Below are 26,250 nucleotides of genomic sequence, written 5' to 3'. Positions count from 1 at the left end.
CAAACATGCTTGCTATCTGAGAACTTGGTCCTTACAACAATATCATATCGGTCATTTTGGGCGTCTGTCTTTTGTAATTTTGTAATAAAATGCTGAATTTTAATGAACATCACAAAACTCTGTATGGCTCATCAAATACGCACATGCTTATAACTGTATTTGGATAAATTGTTTTCACAGGAGTCATTTCCTTAGATTCCTGAATCCTTGTCAAATCCAACAATACCAAACATGCTAGGTTTCACCGTATGGTTTCTTCAAGGTTGTGATTTAGCATTTAAACAACTTTCGCGAATATCTTCGAAACCGTTAGTTCAATCGAGACAAAACCATCGTAGGAAAACCAGAATCATAGGGGGTTGATTAAGTAAGTGGCAAACAAATCAATCAAAGTCAGGTGTGGATTATCTTTTTTTATATGCTCATGAATACAAATGTCCTAAATGGAATGATATATTTTCACCAAATTTGACACGCTTATTTATGGGGGCACTCTGAGGACACAAACAAAAAGGGATGGGACTGCACCACTTGATGGTGCTTTAATTGAACAAGACATGAAATTGGAATATGAATGCAACTATGTATTTGTGGGTTTTTTAGCCATTTTGCTTGAAATAGTCTCCAAATGTCTAAACTAAACTAACTAATACAATACAACCAATTAGGTACCAATATTACCAACATTACCATGCTAAAAGCAAATAATTAAATGTTCCTTAAATAAAGCATCAAAAAACCCATACGTACCCATCCTCAGTCTAAAGAAGCAACACAACACAAAGGTAACCAGTCTAAATCCCAAACATAACATTAAACACTATCAAGTCAACACATAACAGCAAAAAGTTATTTTCGAGCGCTGTTCAACAACTTGATAAGATCACATTCTGACTACATAAACGTAACAGAGTAGTACATTGCACATTTTACACAATTGCATTCATTGAAAGCAAAGAAAAACAGTTTAGAAGAAAAATAATTGTGCTGTATACATCACAAATATGTGTTTTTTTAGTGTTGTTGTACAGCAGGACCATTCATTTCTCTCTCTGTCTTAGGTGGCTTTCTTCTTAGCAGAAGCTGCATCATAGATGAGTTTCTAGAGAAAGAGTTTCTTGTATAGCAGTTCCCACACTTAAATTAAATAGCACAATAATGATCTCGAACAGTTTTCAGCTGAACCAAGATTATAAGGTTTCTCTGGCAACATATTAGCACATTAATTAAAATGAGAATATAAGGACTACGTGACAATGCTTTCTTAGTAGATTGGGCCAAAAAATATGTCTGTGCCATCAGAGATCTAACAAATTCAAGCTATTTAAAGATCAGACATTTAATCATGGTAAATGATCCTCTCTTATAGAATCCCTTACTATATTGTATTCTATTATTAATCCAACAATTCAAATTATTTTCATTTTCACAGAAAATAAATTATTGCAAATTGGAAAATGTTATTTTTGGGAACATTGTTTTAAATGATTCAGAATTGTCACTAAAGCCTGTACCAGTTGTGAAAATACTGATGCAATTACTGCTAATGGGCTTTAATAAAGTGATACAACTCATTAAAAAAGGCTCTCCATATAAAATGAATCAGCAATAGTTTAATGTGTTAGTTAGAGAAAAAGGTGAAGCGGTTATTCTAGTTTCTCGTCTCCTTCCTCCACATCTTTGAGACTGAGCACCTCCAGTGTTCCCTTTCCTTTAGTCTCACAGCGGATGAGCTCGTCGATCTCACGGAAGCAACCTGGATCTATCAGACACACCTGAAAGGGCAGGAAACGCCATTAACTCAAACACAAGGAGAAAATATATAACACCAATATTTCATTTGTATATAAATCACGTTTTTATAATCGTTGGAAGCCAAAATCGGAAACAAAACTAAAATTCGATTCATTGCACAGCTGTTGAATGGTTTAAAATGCATCACCACGCATAACAGAGACATGATAGAGACACATGATATAGCCATTGCTGTGTTTTAAAGCTACACTGTGTAACTTTTTTAGTTTACTCTTAGCTAGAATCACTTAGTTCTTTCAAAAATATATGTGCTCATTAATGTATTTTTACTTCTTTCAAGTAATAAAGTGTTCTCGTAAGTTTATAATATACCATTGAAAATACATAAAGGTGAGGGTTCGGATGGCGGTCGCCATGTTGCTCCTCCATCTTGAAAGTACATTAGCCAAAGAGGGAGATAACCGTATATTCAAGCTTCGCCTTTCGCGTTTTAACACTCGATGGCACCGTGTCGAATGTGAAGAGGAGGATTGCTTGAGGCTGCTATATGATGATGGAGGAGCTCTTATTCTCGAGGATATTTGCCAGAGTCGCCAAGGAAGCGGAAAAGAGAATTAAGACGGCAACGCAACGGGCAAATCAACAAGACAAAAGTAAATATTGGAGTGGCCTTTCCAAGATGGAAAGATCTAATGAGGAGCAACGATTTTAAAAAGAACGCCGACGTTGCCTGCTTTCTTCTCGACAGGTAATATTAATTCAGCCTATTTGTGTATTGGAAGTTTTATTGTTGCTTGGCTAATTATATCATGGTGTGCTGTGCATAACACTAGAACGACGTCTAGGATAGTTTTCCTCGCGGCAATGATAAAAAAGTATTGTTTACCTTGTAACATAAATCTGTGTTCTATGACGGATAACATGAGATTAATATTTTCATTGCATTATAATTTGTAGTTTATATATGTAGGCACTTTAAATTTGAGTTATTTTTCATTTATTTTACTGTTACACACTTAATGTAGTCTAATCTGATAATGCTAGCGTAAGTTAGCTGTTTCTAAGCGAGACTTTCACCTTTACTTTTACATCTGTCCTGTAATCTTATTCATTTAAGACATATTATTGTACGATGTAAATATATTTCACACTATGACACCTTATTATGACTAGCCTACGAATGGGGCTATGGTAGGTCATTAGAGAAAATGATATAGCCTACAATATAAACTTTGCCTTACGCTAGTGATGTCGTACAATATACAGAATAACGATAGCACTGATAAAAGTTACTTTACTAAGATTAGCTTGCATTCGTCTGGGAACCTGATAGCTGATGTTAGCAATGAAATGGTAAAAAAAAAATTGTTGACCGGTGCCGGATGATGGAGGTGGGGATGATGGTCCGGGTCCCGGACGCTCCCCAGGTCACCCCCGGTCAGGCGGGCGAGTACCAAGTACCTGTGAGTATCAAGGGGGGTACTTATCAGGCCTTGGTGGATTCAGGTTGTAACCAAACCTCCATTCATCAAAGCCTGATTCAATCAGGGGCATTGGATACAAGCCGCGTGGTGAAGTTGCGGTGTGTGCACGGGCATTTGGCGAAATATCCGGTGGTCCCAATCTCTATTCAGTTTCGGGGGAAAAAGCATAGAGTCGAGGTGGCGGTTAGTCCCCACCTCCGGCATCCACCAATTTTGGGGACAAATTGGCCCGCCTTTCCGGTTCTATTGGGGGCTTTATGTGTGGATGCTTCTTGGGGAAATACGGCGCGGAGGGAGGTGGCGCGAGTGCAGCTGGGTGAGACGGAGCCAGGACCCCGGGCTGCTGCCTCAGAGGAACCGACCGGGATCGAGAGACTAATTCTCTCGGACCGGGATGACTTTCCTCTGGAGCAGTCCCAGGATGACACATTAAAACACGCATTTCAGCAGGTCCGTTCCATCGATGGCCAGTCTCTCAGACCTGCTCTCCTATCCATATTTTGCCATTATAAAAGATTGGTTGTATCGAGTGACCCAAGACGCTCGGACAAAAATAGATACAACCCAGTTATTAGTTCCAAAGAGCCGCAGGGAAATGCTTTTCCACGCGGCTCATACAAATCCTATGGCGGGACATTTGGGACAGGCGGCTACACTGAATCGTCTCATGACCCGATTTTTCTGGCCAGACATTCATGACAATGTGCGCAGGTGGTGTGCGGCGTGTCCGGAATGTCAGTTGGTGAATCCCCTGGCCGCCCCAAAAGCGCCTTTGCGCCCCCTTCCATTAATGCAGGTCCCCTTCGAGAGAATTGCGATGGACCTCATCGGGCCATTAGAGCGATCCGCACGGGGACACCGCTTTGCACTAGTCATAGTAGATTATGCAACGCGGTACCTGGAGGCAGAAGCCCTCCGCAACATTTCCGTCAAAAAAGTGTTGCGGACGTGCTGTTTCGTCTTATCTCCCGGGTGGGGGTTCCGAAGGAAATCCTCACCGATCAAGGCACAGCGTTTATGTCACGTACGTTATGCGAGCTGTACGGGTTATTGGGCATTAGATCGATTCGAACTAGCGTCTATCACCCACAAACAGACGGCTTGGTCGAACGGTTTAATCGCACGCTTAAATCCATGATCCAAAAGTTCGTACAGGATGACGCCAAAAATTGGGATAAGTGGCTAGAACCCCTCTTATTCGCTGTGCGGGAGGTCCCACAAGCCTCCACGGGGTTTTCCCCCTTTGAGCTCCTCTATGGACGCCAGCCCCGAGGGGTACTGGATATCCTGCGAGAGACTTGGGAGGAGGGACCTTCTCAAGGCAAAAACGAAATTCAGTATGTGCTGGACTTGAGAACAAAACTCGACACGTTGGGACGGCTATCACGGGAGAATTTGTAACAAACCCAGGACCGCCAGAGCCGGCTGTATAACAGGGGAACGAGACTACGCAAATTTTCACCGGGAGAGAAAGTACTCGTATTACTCCCAACGTCTAGCTCTAAATTAATGGCTAAGTGGCAGGGGCCGTTTGAGGTCGCACGACAAGTCGGGGATCTTGATTATGAGGTTATACGGTCCGATAGGGGAGGGGCGCGTCAGGTATATCACCTCAATTTCCTGAAAAAATGGAATGAGGCCGAATCAGTGATGTTGGTGTCGGTGGTCGGGGGGGAGGGGAGGATCTCGGCTCAGAGGCGAACATCAAACGACAATCTTTCGCTCTGGCCCCGGGAGGAGATCACCTCTCACCGTCCCAACTCACTGATTTAACAACGTTACAGGCGGAGTTCGCCGACGTGTTCTTGCCTCTGCCGGGCCGTACGAACCTCATTCAGCACCACATTGAGACCGAGCCGGGCGTGGTAGTTCGCAGCTGGCCGTATCGCTTACCTGAACATAAGAAAAAGGTGGTTCAGGACGAATTGAGCGCGATGTTGGACATGGGAGTAATCGAGGAATCTAACAGTGACTGGGCCCGCCCGATAGTTTTAGTTCCGAAAACAGACGGCTCCGTCCGGTTCTGTGTAGATTACCGCAAGGTGAATGCTGTGTCGAAATTCGACGCGTATCCAATGCCACGGGTTGACGAGCTGTTAGATCGGCTAGGCACGGCTCGCTTTTATTCGACATTGGACTTAACAAAGGGCTATTGGCAGATCCCCTTGTCTCCATTGTCCAAAGAAAAGACGGCTTGGATTACACCAATTTGTCACCTTTCCATTTGGATTGTTCGGGGCACCCGCGACCTTTCAGCGTCTCATTGACAGGATCCTACGGCCCCATGCGGCATATGCGGCTGCCTATCTGGATGATATTATTATTTTTAGTAATGATTGGCAGCGGCATATGCAGCATTTGAGGGCCGTCCTGAGGTCGCTGAGGGGAGCGAGGCTCACGGCCAATCCAAAGAAGTGTGCGATTGGGCGCGTGGAAGTGAGGTATCTGGGCTTCCACTTGGGGCATGGACAGGTGCATCCCCAAAATCTGGCAACACCGTGTGTGATTTGTGCTTTGAGTCAAGTGCAAGCGCGACGGATCGTGTAGTAACCAATAGGGTGTTGGAATGGTATATGTTTACACTTCTCATCCAACCACAATCAAATTCACACTATCAGGATGACGCGATTTATCTGCATAGTTTTTTTTTTAAACGAACTGAAATGAAAGAGGAGTAACGAGGCTATTTTTAAAAAGTAAGGATTAGAAAGTACAGATAATTGCGTGGAAATGTAAGGAGTAGAAGTAAAAAGTAGGCAGAAAAATAATTACTGCAGTAAAGTTTAGATACCCAAAATTTCTACTTAAGTAAGGTAACGAAGTATCTGTACTTCGTTACTTGACACCTCTGCCGTCACCCCTGTCGCCTTTGGCTTTTGGCTTGCTCAGTTGGAGACACTAAATATTTAAATACATTACTTAATTTAATATATAAATATATTACTTATATTAAATTCTGTTGCAATATTTTCCTTTTATCACCGTGAAGCTGCTTTGAAACAAGCTTCATTGTAAAAAGCGCTATATTATCGAGTTACCTTAATTAATACACTATTAGAGCTGCAACTAAAGATTATTTTTTCTGTCAACTAATCTAACGATTATTTTTCCGATTAGTCGACTAATCTAACGATTATTTTTCCGATTAGTCGACTAATCTAACGATTTATTTTTTTTACCCGTAGAAATTTTTCACAATTCTGTGGCACCCCCTCACATAAGTTACGCTAGAGGTGTAACAGTACAGACTGCTCACAGTTCGCTTTGTATCACGGTTTTAGGTTCATGTTTCAGTACAGTTCGGTATTTGCTATGTTCAGGGGAAAAAGGACTACTGTCAAATGAAAATAAAGAAAATAAGAACAGATAACTTAAATAGAAGCAGCAGCACAAATAAATACTATTTAGCAAAGATGAGAACAAAATAAACAATGCTTTTCAGGATTTTCAGGTAGGTCTAACATTAGTTTTTACGTAGAGAAATGGAATGAAGTAATCAAAAGTAAAATAACCACACATTTAACTGTTTAAAATTTAAAAAATAATCCTTATTAAACTTACAAAAGCTATTCAGTCAGGAGCAGTGAGTGATGTCTTTATCTTTTGTTTGACATTAAACAGACAGCAGTGAAGGCTACTGCCCCTTTAAGACCCACGGATAGTCGTTGTATTTTCTGTATAAAGTTCACTTAAGGCATAGAGTAGGCTATGACATTTTGACATACTTTTTGTGAGTTTGTCCGTTTAAGCACAGGATTTGAAAGATAACTCAATATTTGCGCGCTTTGAGACGAGTGCACAAAGACAGCAGAACTCGCATGCGTTTTATAAAGTTTACAAAGAGAGACCGTTTTGCCCACGTTTTTCTTTTATTATCGCTGTTGTTGTTGTAGTGCATACCTGAGGAGTCAGCACGTATATCCATCGACAGAAACATACATACAGCATTATTTTCAAGTTACAACCCATATTAAAGATGCGTCATCAGGTGTGAGATGAACCGAAGTGTAAGTGCGTCCCCGCAACTTTTGCTCGGGATCCCGGTTGGGAAACACTGGTCTGTATTGATTGACACCGCGCTGGTTTGTTTAGAATTATATGAGCGCCGTGACCGCGCGCTGCCGCGTGATGAAGGCGTGTCGCAACTCTGTTATTCAACTGCTCTGGTTTTAAAAGCTATGTCATACTAAATGCGCCAAAATGCAATAAAACTTGTTTTACGGTCGAATGCAACGCGTGTGTGTGAGTGAGTAAGAGACGCGGAAAAGGGCGGAGAGAGAACTTAAGGAAATGCAGCTAAACGAATATGCGTGCGTCTTTTAAATAGCGTAAAAATGAATGAATGACGAATGTGGCGGCCGTTATTGATTATGTGGCAGTCCGCCACAAATTAGTCTATGTGTGGGAAACACTGTTTGGCCTCTGTTTAAAGTATTCCCATACTTTTGATATTCGCGGTCTAGGTTTTTGTGATAGAACCAGGAGCAGAAGCCAACATTACGCGAGATGAACGTCTGACACGACGCGTCGTTGCAGCACTATACACTATGAACTAACATAAATGATCAAGGAACAATTGACTTGCTCAAATATTAATACATGCTGTAAAAATGTGCATTGCGTAATGTATAGTTTGTGTAAGCTAATAAATCCTTGTTAACAAATGCAACTTGCAAAGTGTTACCTTTAAAATGCACATGCATGTTTCTAGGTTATAACAAAATAAACGCATTTGACCTGTAATATTTCTGTTTAATTTATTTTTTGTAGAATGGGTCCTGTTAGAACTCCTCATTTTAATATATTCATATTTATATATGCATTTCATTTAGCACATTTTCATGATTTATTATTTCTTGCAATAAAGTTCAGCAGTGTTGTCACCATTTAAAAAAAAATTAATTGGTTGATTAATTAGTAATCTGCGAGCACAGTCCAACCTAGTTATCTGTGTCTGTAAAATCCACTATCAGCCGACCTCTACTAGCTACTCTCAGGAGACGACATCTTTGTCCACTGTCGGCCACTGTAGCTTCTCTATGTGCTTAAATTTACTTAAATTTATTTAATAATAAAACTCTATTTAACGCAGTACTGCTTAATATATAACTGCTTAATATAAACTTGCTCGTCAAACTCACCAAATATTGGGCTGTTGATTGATTAGTTGATCATGCTGGCATATCCCTTGTTTATAGACCAGTGATATTTGGTCAAAATTAATTAATAAAATGACCCGGGAAGACTCTTACCATTTCAAGCTGATCATCAAAGTCCTCGTTCTCCACCGCCTTTATTAATGGTCTAAGCTTTTCTTTCAGTCTCTTCCCATCCTTGGCTGGCAAGACGAAGCGCAGCCGCATGTGAGCTCTCTGAATCTGAATGGACTCCTTCAGCTGCTTGATGACCTCCAGAGCCTGGAGGGGCGACACTGACCTTAATCAGACTGTGTGCTACTCTCAGAGAACATATTTCATGTTAGGGTGTTCACACTTGTCATGTTTGGTTGGATTAAACCGAACCCTGGTGCGATTACTCGGTTAGTACGGTTCATTTGAACATATGTGAACGCTGCCATCCGAACCCTGGTGCGCACCAAACAAGCGGACCGAGACCGCTAAAAAGATGGGTCTCGGTCCGCTTCCAAACGAACTCTGGTGCGGTTCGATTGATATATGAACGCGGACCAAAGACATGTAAACGGACCAAAAACCGGACGTAATGTCACAAAGTGCGACGCATAGTCAGCTGATTTGACGATGCGCCATATCGTGTATCAAAAATGAGTAACGTTAGAGGCAAACGTAGAGCAACGAGGAAGAGCCTCATCAATATTTGGTCCGACGAGCATGTTTCGAAAATGCGCTCAAAAAGCAAACCTGGATATTCTCATCAAAGGACCCGTGGTGCCCATTATTAGCAGGTACAGACGACAGAACGGCCGTCTCTTTTCTGCACAACGGAGGAAATCCTGCTGCTGTTTTGAATGTTTTGAACATTTCATGAGCTCTTCATGAGTTCTCAGCTGGTAAAAATAATGCCACATGTACACGCATAAAATGACCGCGTGTAATCCGCACACAGCAGTGTTTTGAATGTTCGGTAAGCGGCTCCTACGTCATATAAGCCGACCAATCAGGTTGAGAGCGTCTCCCTGTGCCTTTGGTTCGGTAACTTTAGGTTCGCTGTTATAAATGCCAGTGTGAACACTAAGCGGACCAGGACTATACGTTTTGTTTTTGTTTTCTGGTCCGGACCAAACGAACCGAACTACAAGTGTGAACACACCCTTAGTGACCTCTTCAGTGATTGTGTTATTAACATGGGCCTGTATTTATCAAGCTTCTCAAAGTGCTATTTTAGTCTTAAGTGCTGAGAATTTATGAAATTTACTACTACTTTCAAACTTAAGTATAAAAGCAAGTTATCAAATTTCTTAAAGCTAAGAATCACTCTTACTCTCCCAGTTATTTGAGACAGCTCAAGAGGTCTCTCAAGTGGTTAGGAGTTGCCAGTAGGGGCTTGAGATGGCGCTGAGGAGACAGAGACGTGGGCAAATCTTTCAAGAGAGGGAGAATGTGTTCGAAATGTTTGACGACAAGCAGTTAATCAAACGGTATCGTTTGGACAGAGCAGGCATCATCTTTTTCAGCGCTGGTTAGTGTTGGGTTTTATAATAAATATATAAACACCGCTGTTCGGCTAATTCAGCAAGCAGTAGCGATCGCTTCTTCCTCCTGCCAGTTCGGTTTTCTTTTGGAATCCATGGTGGCTGATTATATTAAAAAAATCTAGGCTATATATACGCGGGTCAGTTATCAGCACACCAGTGTAATAATTGTAATTAAGACATGGATGAAAAAATGTTTATCTTTCATTTCAAATGTGTATATTATAATGTATTCTATTGAAAACTCTTTATTGTCAAAAGTGTGTTGGATGTAACCTCCTCTTAGGAACTTCACCATTCAATGTGAATTTATCGGAGAATATTCTTAAATAAGGACATCTATTCAATGATTAGTTCATGCCTATGAAATCATCCAAAATCCAGTTTGTGGCACAGCAAAGTGTCGTAAATCAACTCTAAGACTGACACTTAAGATTTAGACTTAGGGTGCGTTCACACTTGTCATGTTTGGTTCGATTAAAACGAACCCTGGTGCGGTTGCTCGGTTAGTGCGGTTCATTTGAACATATGTAAACGCTGCCATCCGAACCCTGGTGCGCACCAAACAAGCGGACCGAGACCGCTAAAAAGATGGGTCTCGGTCCGCTTCCAAACGAACTCTGGTGCGGTTCGATTGATATATGAACGCAACACGGACCAAAGACATGTAAACGGACCAAAAACCGGACGTATAATGTCACAAGATGCCACGCATAATGCAGCTGATTTGACGACGCGGAAAGATCGGTGTACGTTATCCAAAATGAGTAACTTTAACGTTAGAGGGCAAACGTAGAGCAACGAGGAAGAGCCTCATCAATATTTGGTCTGACGAGCATGTTTCGAAAATGCTAGAAAAAACACACAAAAAGCATACCTGGATATTCTCATCAAAGGACCCGTGGTGCCCATTATTAGCAGGTACAGACGACAGAACGGCCGTCTCTTTTCTGCACAACGGAGGAAATCCTGCTGCTGTTTTGAATGTTTTGAACATTTTATGAGCTCTTCATGAGTTCTCAGTGGGTAAAAATAATGCCACATGTACACGCATAAAATGACCGCGTGTAATCCGGCACACAGCAGTGTTTTGAACATTTCATGAGCTCTTCATGAGTTCTCTGGTAAAAAATAATGCCATATGTGTTACACGCATAAAATGATCGCGTTTAATCCAGCACACAGCGTTGTTTTGAATGTTGTGAACATTTCATGAGCTCTTCATGAGTTCTCTGGTAAAAAATAATGCCATATGTACACGCATAAAATGATCGCGTGTAATCCGCACACAGCATTGTTTTGCATGTTCGGTAAACGAGCTCCTACGTCATATAAGCCGACCAATCAGGTTGTGACCGTCTCCCTGTGCCTTTGGTTCGGTAACTTTAGGTTCGCTCTTAAAAATGCCCGTGTGAACGCTAAGCGGACCAGGACTATTATGTTTGTTTTTGTTTTTTGGTCCGGACCAAACTAACCAAACGAACCGAACTACAAGTGTGAACGCACCCTTACACTTTACTTAAAGTATGATTGGGAGGCTTGATAACTAACTTTTAAGCGCAGCTTTGAGCCAGGAATTTTGTTACTCTTAAGTCAATTCTTAGCAGTGTTCTTGTGAGTAATTCTAAGATGTTTGATAAATACGGGCCCTGGTATTTTACAGAGCGTCACATGATCAAAGTCTACTGACCTGCTGTTTAGTGCTTTTGTTTGCCTTGACAGAGAAGTGAATGTCCTTCATCGCTCTCTCTATAAGGCTTACTGTGTAGGGACGTTTGGTCTCAGGATTCACACATTTTTCTGCCACAATAGTTGCAATATCACGAAACATCTGTTCCAGTTGGCTGTGTCGTTCCCTGTCTGACACCTGTAGTTCTCCTTTAGCTAAAATCTGGAAATAAAAAACAACAAAAATCCATTCATGCAGAAACATTTAAGGATTTATATAAAAAATGTCAAATGAATACACTGGGGGTTCCTGGCTACGTGGGGGAGAGGACGCTGGCGTTGTCTGTTCGCCGCTTCTCCACCCACAACAAATCATGTTAATGTACTATTAGATTTACATTTTATTTTATGTCCTTATGTTTGTAACTAGTCTAACAGTCAGAGCTACAATTGGGACTGTTGCTGATTGCTGGCAGCCACTGAGAGGACGTTGTTCGTCGTTTCGCCGTTTTCAACCGCTTCTCTAATGTTTACGTTTGAATTGCTGCGGTTGGTTTCTGGTTTGGAGGACATTTGATGTTTCTCGCCGCGGGTGCTCACTGGTGGTCTCCCTTGGGCTTAAGCTGCATGGTGGCTGAAGTTTGCACCGGGCTAGCGTCATCCGGGCTCTCGTCGTCGGCGTCCGGCATGATGTTGGGATGTTCTGCTTCTCGGCTGCGCCGCTGTTCCGTCCTGCATTGCGACCGTGGAGCGGCTTGGACATCTGCGCCGGCCCCGGTGTGTCCACAGAAGTGCCCGGAGGAATGTTCTGCCTCCTGCATGGTGCTGCAGCGATCCCCATCGTTTGAATCATCATGAAGACCCATCATCTGGTCTTCAGCTGTCGTACCTCGGCGATGTCATCGGGACACTGCCGCTGGGAGAAATCTGAAACATGGAGTGGACCACAGTGTGCTGCGGAGCTAACAGAGACTTCCACCATCAGCTGTTTTCTGTCCACCATCAGCTCTGTTTCTGTTCACCATCAGCTCTGTTTCTATTCACCATCAGCTCTGTTTCTGTTCACCATCAGCTCTGTTTCTGTTCACCATCAGCTCTGTTTCTGTTCACCATCAGCTCTGTTTCTGTTCACCATCAGCTCTGTTTCTGTTCACCATCAGCTCTGTTTCTGTTCACCATCAGGCTCTGTTTCTGTTCACCATCAGCTCTGTTTCTGTTCACCATCAGCTCTGTTTCTGTTCACCATCAGCTCTGTTTCTGTTCACCATCAGCTCTGTTTTCTGTCCACCATCAGCTCTGTTTCTGTTCACCATCAGCTCTGTTTCTATTCACCATCAGCTCTGTTTCTGTTCACCATCAGCTCTGTTTCTGTTCACCATCAGCTCTGTTTCTGTTCACCATCAGCTCTGTTTCTGTTCACCATCAGCTCTGTTTCTGTTCACCATCAGGCTCTGTTTCTGTTCACCATCAGCTCTGTTTCTGTTCACCATCAGCTCTGTTTCTGTTCACCATCAGCTCTGTTTCTGTTCACCATCAGCTCTGTTTTCTGTCCACCATCAGCTCTGTTTCTGTTCACCATCAGCTCTGTTTCTGTTCACCATCAGCTCTGTTTCTGTTCACCATCAGCTCTGTTTCTATTCACCATCAGCTCTGTTTCTGTTCACCATCAGCTCTGTTTCTGTTCACCATCAGCTCTGTTTCTGTTCACCATCAGCTCTGTTTCTGTTCACCATCAGGCTCTGTTTCTGTTCACCATCAGCTCTGTTTCTATTCACCATCAGCTCTGTTTCTGTTCACCATCAGCTCTGTTTCTGTTCACCATCAGCTCTGTTTCTGTTCACCATCAGCTCTGTTTCTGTTCACCATCAGCTCTGTTTCTGTTCACCATCAGCTCTGTTTCTGTTCACCATCAGCTCTGTTTCTGTTCACCATCAGCTCTGTTTCTGTTCACCATCAGCTCTGTTTCTGTTCACCATCAGCTCTGTTTCTGTTCACCATCAGGCTCTGTTTCTGTTCACCATCAGCTCTGTTTCTGTTCACCATCAGCTCTGTTTCTGTCCACCATCAGCTCTGTTTCTGTTCACCATCAGCTCTGTTTCTGTTCACCATCAGCTCTGTTTCTGTTCACCATCAGCTCTGTTTTCTGTTCGCCATCAGCTCTGTTTTCTGTCCACCATCAGCTCTGTTTCTGTTCACCATCAGCTCTGTTTCTGTTCACCATCAGCTCTGTTTCTGTTCACCATCAGCTCTGTTTCTGTTCACCATCAGGCTCTGTTTCTGTTCACCATCAGCTCTGTTTCTGTTCACCATCAGCTCTGTTTCTGTCCACCATCAGCTCTGTTTCTGTTCACCATCAGCTCTGTTTCTGTTCACCATCAGCTCTGTTTCTGTTCACCATCAGCTCTGTTTCTGTTCACCATCAGCTCTGTTTCTGTTCACCATCAGCTCTGTTTCTGTTCTGTTTTCTGTGTTGGTTGATTGTTTGTAGTATTCTATATTTTTACTTGTTATTCATTTTTTGTTGTTATCCCCCCCCCCCCCCCCCCCCTTGTTGCACTTTGAGATTCTTCGGAATGAAAAGTGCATTATAAATAAAATCTATTATTATTATTATTATTATTATTATTACTGTCATAAAAATAAAACCCAAAGTCAGGTCAGATCAGATCAGAGCCTGCAAATTCACCTGTTTACATATTTCTGTCAAGTCCTCTGTGCCAAAAGCGTTTGACAGGTCATCTTTCTTCGCCACTTGTCCCTTAGACACATTTACAAACACTGTGTTTGTCTGCAGGACTTCATCAAGATCCTTCTCCCTGTTAAAAAAATAAATGCAGTTCAGTTGATTTGTGCACATTACATTAATGTCACTTAAAGGAACAGGCTGACTTTTTGGGACTTTATCTTATTCACCGTATCCCCCAGAGTTAGACAAGTCCATACACACCGTTCTCATCTCCGTGCGTGCCATAACTCTGTCTGACACTCCAACCGCTAGCCTAGCTTAGCACAAAGACTGGAGGTAAACGGCTCCATCTAGCCTACTGCTCAATAAGTGACAAAATAACACCAACATTTTCCTATTTACATGCTGTGTATAGTTACGTTGTGTACCAAGACCGACAGAAAATGAAAAGTTGCAATTTTCCAGACTGATATGGCTAGGAACTATTCTCTCATTTCTGCGTAATAATCCAGGAAATTTAAGACCAATTTATGCTCCAGACATTTGTCAGGCCTTAAATTGTAGATGGTCAAATTAAGACATTTTAAGATCTTTTTCAGACCCAACAAGAAAACATAAATCTGTGAGTTGTGAGTCTACTCACAGTCAACGCATGGCTTTTTGCCCAGGGTAACGCAAGGAAAACTACACCTTACCTCACATTTAGATAAAACAGGCAAAATAATGGATGGCACTCGTCTCTCCATGGGGAAAACAAAGTTCTTGTTTAAAGTTTTAAATATGTGTTATTTTTTTGGTTATCAACTGAGCAACTTAATATATACATCTATATAGAAAAAATAAATTGAAGAATACATTGTTTAAATTTAGTGCGTTTAAAGGGTTAGTTCACCCAAAAATTTAATTTTCATGTTTAACTGCTGACCGACCCCCAGGGAATCCAAGATGTAGGGAATAGGTAACAAGTCTATAAGAGCAAAACAAACAAACAAACAAAAATGTGCTTAGAGCACATGCACAAAAACCCTGCTGCTCCTGACGACACATTGATGTCTTAAGACACGAACCGATCGGTTTCTGTGAGAAACCAAACAGTATTTGTTATTTTTTTACCTCATATACAGACGAATATATAGATGATCGCGTCAAGTTTTATACCTTCTCCGGCGAAAGTAATGGCATTGGGACTAGATGAGATTCGTCTGATATGAGGTAAAAATAAATAAATAACAGTCACTGATCGGTTTCTCACAGAAACCAATTGTTTTGTGTCTTAATACATCAATGTGTTGCCACGAGCCATATGGATGTGTATGTCTGTGTTTTTACTCTCATATTAATACACCCCATTGACATGCATTATAAGAGCAACGGCTGGAGTTAAAAATCTTAATTTGTGTTCTACTGAAGAAACAAAGACACCTACAGCTTGGATGGCCTGAGGGTAAGGAGATAAACATCACATTTTCATTTCTGGGTGAACTAACGTTATCCCTTTAACAAATACAACATTTGATTTTAATAATGTAGGCTATTAGTACATGTCGAATTTATGATTAGAATTAAGATTGAGATTAATAAACGATGCAGAACTATTGTTCATTATTAATAGTTATCTAATAAAATCCTATTGTAAAGTGTTAAATGATAAAATAATAAATGCTGACAGCTGCGCACTGCAAATGCGTCATCATATGTGAGCGCGCCCGCTGCATACGCACTACAACACGCACGTGAAACTGGTGCACACTATAAGAAACTATTTCCAGTTTCAACAAGAACCAAGCAAAGGTACGCAATAAAATCATTCCAACAGTGATATATCAGTCATTTAACTCTGTTACAACAGCTATAATAACAGAATAAACATAAATAACCATATAATAAGCATTTCATAATACACTCACGCTCCAGATCTCCAACTCATCACTTTGTTTTTATAGCAGGCTATTTCAAATCTTTTCCCTCCTTTCTTCATCCTCACGACGGCAACATTTGTTAGCCTGATCTGGTTAGTAGGTGTAAATATTGACATGGTTGGTTCTCTTCAGCTCAGCGCAGTAAGTTACTGCAGTTACTCCACTGCCCGTTTCTTCCGGTCAGCCTCTTCCTCGACGCACGCGCGGCGCGCGCTCGTTATCTGCGCGTCACCGCCGCAGCGACTCCTGGGGGGTCGGAGTAACTATGCCACGATGATCCGCAAAACGTCCCACTGAGACCGAGACCCACGATGGGGGAAAAGGTTTTTTGAATTTGGTACTTTTCCATGTCATCACATTGTTTAATAAATAAGAAACAAAATGGGGAAAAACACTTTTTAGAAAATAATATTTTAGCATATATTCATTAAGCTATTGGTGACTGCTGTATAAATGCTATATTAATGAATGACTGGCATTCTTTAGGTTATAATTTTGTCTTTCTTGCTGCAGATGGAAAATAGTACACATTTTTCCATACAGTGAAGTTTAATATCACTGAAGCCTACCGTAAAATCAGTTCATATAACACAATGATAGTCAAAAACAATGGGATTTTATTTCCCCATTCAATCAGTTATAGGTTTCAGGATTTTTAACCAAACTTTGTATAAAGATGATTCTCAACTTGTAATAAAAGATATAACGGAATGAACTGATATATCTTTTTACTTCATGCAAAGTGTAAAATGGCCATTAATGTGTAGTCCCATTCAATACAATTAATTATTTAGCATATTAATGTGCTTTTGAGGAAACATGTATGCTAATGGTGATAACGGTTGTATAATTATAATCTGCAACATTTGCATAATAATTTCTAAGATTTTATAGGAATATTGATATTGCAGCACCTGATAATAGTCCCCGCTCTCTGTGCTCTCTGAGTGTATGAAATCAACGCCCTGTTTTGTAACATAAAGTCATTTTGATTAGAAGCCCATAACATTTTCATGATATTTATGACAAACAATTTGAAATTAGTCCGATTTAAATGAAAATTACACAATAGTGTCATTTTCCATAAGAGTGCAAAATTTGATAATTCAGCCATTTTTAAAGACCAAGGAGAAGTTGTTGTCCTAATGAAACCTCCAAACATATCTCTGACAAGCCCTGAATGTGCTCTGGACTAAAACTGTGGCGTGCCAGAGAAACTCACTACAGGGGGCGCTCTAGATCTTAACCATCCATTCTACCAAAATATGGGCCAGCCCGTTGCTACATATGAAGAATGAACTATAGTAAAATTACATAGCCTATATAGTCCAGGCAAAATAGCGTTTTACGACAGACTAATTGTAAAAGATTTTTTTCAGCTTAGATCTTTTCTATGAGGTGTCCAGAACAACATACTGAAAGTCCTAAGAAATCCTAGTTGAGGAAATCTGTTCAATTCTCATCAATCCGAGATGTGTGCCAGTAAGGCCAGACAACAGTGGACCCCAATGGGGCTACCTTTATTCCTTTACTCCTATCAAAATGAAACTTTACACAATGAAAGTACACATGAAAAGTATTTTTTTTTTGTTTTACAAGTTTCTTTGAAAATGAATTTTACTATGCAAATGAGCTATACACTAATCGAATATGCCCAAAATACACCCAAATAGGCTTATTTTTTTCTTTTACTCCTACCACAACAAAACTTTACACAATGAAAGTCGACATGAAAAGTAAAACATTTTGTATTAGAAGTTTCTTTGAAAATTAATTTGAATATGCAAATGAGCAATATATATCGAGTATGCCCAAAATACTCCCTAAAGGGCTTATTTTTTCCTTTACTCCTATCACAATCAAACCTCACACAGTCAAAGTATACATGCATGAAAAGTAACATTTTTGTTTTCCAAGTTTCTTGGGAAAATCTATTTTAAATATGCAAATGAGCTCAACACTATGCCTAATTGACTTATGGCCAAGAAGCCCTAAAGGTACAAGTAGAAAAAACAGGGCCCAAATATCTAACACATTCATGTCCATATAGTAAGTTAACCTGTGCATAAACATGATACATTTGAAGTCACTTGCCATAAAAGACTTAAATTGACCTTAGGAATTGATTGCCCAGTCTTGCCTCCATCTTTCTAAATTATTTTTTTTATTTGCAAACAAGCCTTACCTAACGAAAATCCCCCACAGATAACATCAGAAAAAGTCAGAAAAGCCATTTTAGTCATTAGTAATGTGGTGAGATAACATTTTGGGCTGGTAGATTTACAAAAGATTGGGATTGTTGGTAAAATTATGAGATCACAGGCAGGAGTCATTCTTACCAACTAAATGATTCACTCTCACACAGAAGAGATGAAAAACCAGATAGACACACTTTCCAAGCATTCCAGCTCTTTAAAATAATTTTGCCAGACACCAAAACTGCTTCTCTTTTTGTAGTTAGCAAGTATTTCAGACCAGGCAGGCCACACATCAGACTTCAAATTCTATTGGGCCTAATTTCATTGTTAGACAACACTTTGATACCTTTTTCAGGGGGAAATTGAGAATTGTAAAATATGTAATGAGCCATTCAGTGATGAAAACACATCGGTTGTTCTACGAGCAAAAGGCCGCAATAGTGTGAACCGTGCCAGTGCTCAACGTGGAAGAGTGACAATTCCTGAAGACCGAGTACACGTCGAAGCCGCTGCCGCAGCTATTGTAAAGCAGAAAATATTGTACATGATAATGTAAAACCATCTTTGCAACAACCACAAATCAAACAATCTCCACTCAGAACAGAACTTTAATTTTCAAGAGCATTGCTTGTTCTGTGGACAACCAACTGAAATAGATAAGAAAAATAAGAAGAGAGAGAAAATTGATATCTACCCAGTAAGAATAGGAGACTTCCAGCCAATGGTTGTCCAGGTTTGCCACTTAAGGAACGATGATTGGTCTGATACAGTTTTGGGGAGAATATCATCTGTCCATGACCTTCATGCAGCCGATGCAATGTACCACAAGATATGCAACACTCATTTTCGAAATATGAAGAATATTCCAAGTCAATTTTCTGTGAACACTGGCAACAAACCCAAAAGATTCAAAGTCGGAAGACCTGAAGATTATGAGAGAACAACAGCATTCCTCAAAGTGGCAAACTTTTAAGAAGAATACGATGATGAACAAATTACTATTCAAGACCTTATGGTAAAGATGACAGAGTACTTGTAAAACACAGGTTGTGAACCATATTCTGCAAAGTGGATGAAATTAAAATAAAGGAACACTTTGGAGATAATAGTGTAATAATGACCGGCCTGGAAAATCAGTGTGGTCACTTTGCAAGACACAGCCCTCTCAATTCTTCGTGAATTTCACAAGCAACAAAAATCTAAGAATCCAGAAGACAAGAAGCTTTTCAAATGTATCGTGTTTATGCACAGGTTAACTTACTAAATGGACATGAATGTGTTAGATATTTGGGCCCTGTTTTTTCTACTTATACCTTTAGGGCTTCTTGGCCATAAGTCAATTAGGCCTAGTGTTGAGCTCATTTGCATATTTAAAATAGATTTTCCCAAGAAACTTGGAAAACAAAAATGTTACTTTTCATGCATGTATACTTTGACTGTGTGAGGTTTGATTGTGATAGGAGTAAAGGAAAAAATAAGCCCATTAGAGAGTATTTTGTGCATACTCGATATATATTGCTCATTTGCATATTCAAATTAATTTTCAAAGAAACTTCTAATACAAAATGTTTTACTTTTCATGTCGACTTTCATTGTGTAAAGTTTTGTTGTGGTAGGAGTTAAAGAAAAAAATAAGCCTATTTGGGTGTATTTTGGGCATATTCGATTAGTGTATAGCTCATTTGCATAGTAAAATTCATTTTCAAAGAAACTTGTAAAACAAAAAAAAAATACTTTTCATGTGTACTTTCATTGTGTAAAGTTTCATTTTGAAAGGAATAAAGGAAAAAAGGTAGCCCCATTGGGGTCCACTGTTGTCTGGCCTGACTGGCACACATCTCGGATTGATGAGAATTGAACAGATTTCCTCAACTAGGATTTCTTAGGACTTTCAGTATGTTGTTCTGGACACCTCATAGAAAAGATCTAAGCTGAAAAAAAATCTTTTACAATTAGTAAATTGAGTTAACTCCAAAATGAGTTACTTTGCCTGGACTAATATAGTAGGGGCTTTCTTGCACAATGCGCATGTGCATACTATTCATCCTAAATATATGATAGATGCACATCGGGATGCAGGGCCGTTCTGTAACACACCTCACCATAAACCCACCAGCTCATTATGCACAGAGCAATTTTAAACGCTACTGTGGCAAGGGGGGCGTGGTTCAGCGAGGTCTGCAGCGGGAGAGAGGGCCGCGGGACGAGCGGTAAGTGAGTGGGTTGGACGCAGATCAATAACACCTGTCTCTTGTTCCAGTAATGAGCGCGGAGACGGGATAAAACACCAGCGGAACCGGAGACCAGGGAGAGAGAGTCGGACTGTTGGTGCGAGAACACAGAGACTGAGTTTACCCGGAAGCCGGAAGTGCCGCGAACCGGAAGTTATTGTTGCTTATGAGTTTGACTGAGAACACACGAAGAAGTGTGTTATTGACATTGAGAAAGAGAAAATAAAGATACGCATCAACAGTCCAGCCGACCCCTGTGTCCTCTTCCTTCCTTACTATATCGAACTTGCTACACTGGTGCCGAAACCCGGGAAGGAAGCAGGACAGAGCCGCCGCCATGACAACGCCCTCCGCCTCGCCATTTGCGGAGATCATCAACTCCCTCGCGGTCCTCCACCAGGAACACCATAAGGCATTGCTGGACCTTCGGACCGAACAGGAGCACCGCTTCGAGGCCATCGTCCAAGGCCAGCAAGAGGACCGCGAGCGGTTCCGGAGCTGGATGGACCGGGAGGTTCGCGCCGAGGCCGCTGGGCGGGCCAGCGCACCGGTGCACGTGCCCCTCCAGAAGATGGGGCCGGAAGACGACCCCGAGGCCTTCGTGGATCTGTTCCAAAAAGCCGCGGAGGCCTGCGGGTGGCCCCGGGCACAGTGGCCGGTGCGCCTCATCCCCCTTCTATCCGGCGAAGCCCAGGCGGCCGCGCAACATCTACCGGTCGCGAACCTCCTGGACTACGACGACCTGAAGCGGGCCATACTTCAGCGGGTCGGCCGGACCCCAGAACAACACCGCCAGCGTTTCCGCTCCCTGGAGTGGGGTGAGTCCGGTCGACCCTTCGCATTGGCCCAACAGCTCCGGGACGAGTGCCGCAGATGGCTGCTGGCCGGCGGCAGCGACGTGGACCATGTTGTCGATCTGGTGGTGCTGGAGCAGTTCATCACTCGGCTTCCCCGGAAGACCGCCGAGTGGGTCCAGTGCCACCGGCCCACGTCGCTGGAGACGGCCATCCACCTGGCGGAGGACCACCTGGTGGCGTGCCCGGGGGTCGGCGAACCCCCACTAACTTCTCCCTCGTCTCTCTCCCCCCTCTCTCTTTCTCTCTCGACCTGTCCCTCTCCCCAGGTCCCGCCCTCCAGGCCCTCCTCACGTCCCCCCCAGAGGCCGGGGTGGGATGGGCCTTGGACCGTCTGGGAGTTCGCGGGTCCCGCCCAGGGGGGCGGGGCCCCTGGGGGCTGGTGGTGACAATGGCTCTGGTTCCGCCCCCTTTCCGCGCTCATCCTCCAACCCACTCCCCGCCGCAGGGGTGGCGGGTAAGCCTGGGCTGGCCTGCTGGCAGTGCGGTGATCCGGATCATTTTGTGGACCGATGTCCGAGGATGGACATCGGGACAATGATCCGGATCCCGGACGTCCAGCGGACCACCCCCGATCAAGCAGGAGAGTACCAAATTCCTGTAAGTATCAAGGGGGGTACATATCAGGCCTTGGTGGATTCAGGATGTAACCAAACCTCGATCCATCAAAGCCTGATGCAGCCTGGGGCATTGGATACAAGCCGCATGGTTAAGGTGCGGTGTGTGCACGGGGATGTGGTGGAATATCCGGTTGTCCCAGTCACGATACAGTTTAGGGGGAAAAAGCATAATGTGGAGGTGGCGGTTAGTCCCCACCTCCGGCATCCGCTAATTCTGGGGACGAATTGGCCCGCCTTTTCGGCGTTATTGGGGTCGTTATGCGCGGATGCCACTTGGGGAAACAAGGCTAGGAACGGGGCGGTGCGAGTGCAGGTTGGCGAGACTGATACGGGACCCTTGGGAACAGCTTCAGGGGAACCGAGCGGGGTTGAGAGACTGATTCTCTCGGACCGCGATGACTTCCCTCTGGAGCAGTCCCAAGATGAGACTCTAAAACATGCTTTCCAACAGGTCCGCACTATCGACGGTCAGTCCCTCCAACCCGCATTGCCCGTCACGTATCCTTATTTTGCCATAATTAAGGATCGGTTGTATCGAGTGACCCAAGACACTCAGACAAAGCTAGATACAACCCAGTTGTTAGTACCAAAGAGCCGCCGGGAAATGCTTTTCCAGGCTGCTCACTCTTACCCGATGGCGGGCCACCTGGGACAGGCGGCCACGCTGAATCGTTTAATGACCCGATTTTTTTGGCCAGGCATTCATGACAATGTGCGCAGGTGGTGCGCGTCTTGTCCTGAATGTCAGTTGGTGAACCCACTGGCCGCCCCAAAAGCGCCATTGCGCCCCCTTCCATTAATGCAGGTCCCCTTCGAGAGAATTGCGATGGACCTCATCGGGCCATTAGAGCGATCCGCACGCGGACATCGTTTTGCGCTAGTTATCGTGGACTACGCAACACGATATCCGGAAGCAGTGGCTCTCCGCAACATCTCGGCGAAGAGTGTTGCGGACGCACTGTTTCGTTTAATCTCCCGGGTGGGGATTCCAAAAGAAATCCTCACTGATCAAGGCACGGCGTTTATGTCACGCACGTTAAGCGAATTGTACGGATTATTGGGCATTAAATCCATTCGAACCAGCGTCTATCACCCACAAACAGACGGCTTGGTCGAACGGTTTAATCGCACTCTTAAATCCATGATCCGTAAATTCGTACAGGAAGACGCCAAAAATTGGGATCGGTGGTTAGAACCCCTCTTATTTGCTGTGCGCGAGGTCCCGCAAGCCTCCACGGGGTTTTCCCCCTTCGAGCTTCTCTACGGTCGACAGCCACGGGGGGTGCTGGACGTCCTACGAGAAACTTGGGAGGAGGGGCCTTCGTTGGCCAAAAACGAAGTTCAGTACGTCATGGACTTGCGAACAAAACTCCACACATTGGGGCGGCTATCTAGGGAGAATTTGTTGCAAGCCCAGGACCGCCAGAGCCGGTCATATAACAGGGGTACTAAACTACGCAAATTCACACCGGGAGAGAAAGTGCTCGTTCTACTCCCAACGTCGAGCTCAAAATTAATGTCAAAGTGGCAGGGGCCGTTTGAGGTCGCACGGCAGATAGGAGAGCTCGATTATGAAGTGATACGATCCGATAGGAACGGGGCACGTCAAATATACCACCTCAATCTGCTAAAAAAATGGAATGAGGTGGAATCGGTGTTGTTGGCAACGGTGATCGGGGGAGAGGATGATCTCGGGCCAGAGGCGAGCATTAAAGCACAATCAGTCGCGCTGGCCCCTGGGGGAGATCACCTCTCACCGTTACAACTCGCTGACTTAGCGAAATTGCAGGCGGAATTCGCGGACGTGTTCTCGCCCCTACCGGGACGTACCGACTTGATTCAGCACCATATCGAGACCGAGCCGGGCGTGGTAGTTCGCAGCCGGCCGTATCGCTTGCCTGAGCACAAGAAAAAAGTAGTTCAGGACGAATTAGGCGCAATGCTCGACATGGGAGTAATCGAGGAGTCCAACAGTGACTGGGCGAGCCCGATAGTTTTGGTCCCCAAAACAGACGGCTCGGTCAGGTTCTGTGTGGACTACCGCAAGGTGAACGCTGTGTCGAAGTTCGACGCGTATCCAATGCCGCGGGTTGACGAGTTGCTTGATCGGTTAGGTACGGCTCGATTTTATTCGACACTGGACTTAACAAAGGGCTATTGGCAGATCCCCTTGTCTCCATTGTCCAAAGAAAAAACAGCTTTCACCACGCCGTTTGGATTACACCAATTTGTCACGCTTCCTTTCGGCTTGTTCGGGGCGCCCGCAACCTTCCAGCGACTCATGGATAGGATTTTGCGTCCCCATGCTGCATATGCTGCTGCGTACCTGGATGACATAGTGATTTATAGTCACGATTGGCAGCGGCATATGCAGCATGTGAGGGCGGTCCTGAGGTCGCTGAGGAGAGCGGGGCTCACGGCCAATCCGAAGAAGTGTGCGATTGGGCGGGTGGAAGTAAGGTATCTGGGCTTCCACTTGGGTCATGGGCAGGTGCGTCCCCAAATTGATAAGACTGCCGCAATTGCAACCTGTCCGAGGCCCAAGACCAAAAAGGAGGTAAGACAGTTCTTGGGGCTGGCGGGATATTATAGACGGTTTATACCAAATTATTCGGACCTCACCAGCCCTTTGACTGATCTTACTAGAAAGGGGCTACCAGATACGGTCCAGTGGACGGAGCCGTGTCAACAGGCTTTTACCCAAGTAAAGGCTGCTCTATGTGGCGGGCCGCTCTTACACTCCCCTGACTTTTCTCTCCCTTTCTTGTTGCAGACTGACGCGTCGGACAGGGGGCTGGGCGCAGTCCTGGCCCAGGAGGTGGAGGGGGGAGAGCGGACTGTTGATGCGTATCTTTATTTTCTCTTTCTCAATGTCAATAACACACTTCTTCGTGTGTTCTCAGTCAAACTCATAAGCAACAACTTTATGGCCACTCTGCCATAAAGCCCCGACTGGTGGAGGGCTGCAGTGATGGTTGACTTTTTTACAACTTTTTCCCACCTCCCGACTGCATCTCTGGAGCTCAGCCACAGTGATCTTTGGGTTCTTCTTTACCTCTCTCACCAATGCTCTTCTCCCCCGATAGCTCAGTTTGGCCTCTGTGCAGGCCAGTCAAGTTCCTCCACACCAGACTCACTCCTCCATGTCTTTAAGAAACCTTGCTTTGTGCATTGTTGCACAGACATGTTGGAACAGGAAGGGGACCATCCCCTGGATAAGCAAGGAGGAATTCCATCAGGGTGGGTAGCCTGAATGATTTTATGTACAGGTAGGCCAAGTTCCTGCTGGACCAGTGCTAGATGCTGTTTGATTATAATTAATTGTTCAAATGGATATCACAGCTTCTCAGCACTGATGGAATATTCTGAACAGCTCTTTGTGAGTTAAGGCCGTCATTGACAACAAGCTGTAATGTATGGGCACTGCAGCTCATGTCATTACAAAAGTTAGCACTGCTGCCCCTGAGAACAGGAACCACACTATCTTTGGCAAGTTCCCCTTCTTCAAGCATGTCTCACCAAGTACGTGATTTGTCTAATCATCAATGAAATGGCATGTTTGACTCATTAGTGATTCAGTTGCCCAGACCAAATGTCTGTGCTAAAAGCCAAGTTATAATCTGTTTTTATCAGGCTTTAACAGCACTTTAACCTTTCCTGCTGTGAATGAATGCTGGGTTTTCACTCTTATATATCCCGGTTCTGCAGCAGCCACGAGTCTATGGAATCCTTTATTTTCAGGCGTGGTGAAAGGCTGATTGTCTGTATATTATCACTGTAATCATCCTGTCAAGTGTTTTTGAGTGGACATCAGATGTCTGACACTTTGTCTGCTGTTCTGTTGGCTTGAGGTTAGGACTCTGAGCAGGCCAGTCAAGTTCCTCCACACCAAACTCACTCATCCATGTCTTTATGGACTGACGCTTTTGCGCTTCATGTTGGAACAGGAAGGGGCCGTCCTCCGACTGTTCCCACAAAATTGGGAGCATGAAATTGTCCAAAATGTATTGGTATGCTTAATACCAAGAAGCTTAATTTGGTTCTTTCACTGGAACTAAAGTGCCAAGCCCAACCTGGAAAAGCCAACCCCAGAAAAACAACCCCACACCATAATCCCCCCTCCACCAAACTTTACACATGGCACAATGCAGTCAGGCAATTTGAC

General features: G+C 43.5%; 1 protein-coding gene across 1 annotated transcript; it reads right to left on the bottom strand.

The window, feature by feature from the left end:
* Window positions 1–393: 393 nt before the first annotated feature.
* On the bottom strand, window positions 394–16,402 carry sbds (SBDS ribosome maturation factor). Its single transcript, XM_067451547.1, has 5 exons — window positions 16,171–16,402; window positions 14,264–14,393; window positions 11,600–11,800; window positions 8,492–8,656; window positions 394–1,775 (listed from the first exon to the last, which is right to left on the bottom strand). The coding sequence occupies exons 1-5, from the start codon at window positions 16,296–16,298 to the stop codon at window positions 1,647–1,649; spliced, it is 753 nt and encodes a 250-aa protein (XP_067307648.1). The 5' UTR covers window positions 16,299–16,402; the 3' UTR covers window positions 394–1,646.
* Window positions 16,403–26,250: the final 9,848 nt, after the last annotated feature.

This window comes from Pseudorasbora parva, chromosome 8 (genome assembly GCF_024679245.1).
Source record: "Pseudorasbora parva isolate DD20220531a chromosome 8, ASM2467924v1, whole genome shotgun sequence".
NCBI classification, from domain to species: Eukaryota; Metazoa; Chordata; class Actinopteri; order Cypriniformes; family Gobionidae; genus Pseudorasbora; species Pseudorasbora parva.
The sequence above is the reverse complement of the archived record's forward strand: the minus strand, read 5'-3'. Positions and strand labels throughout refer to the sequence as shown.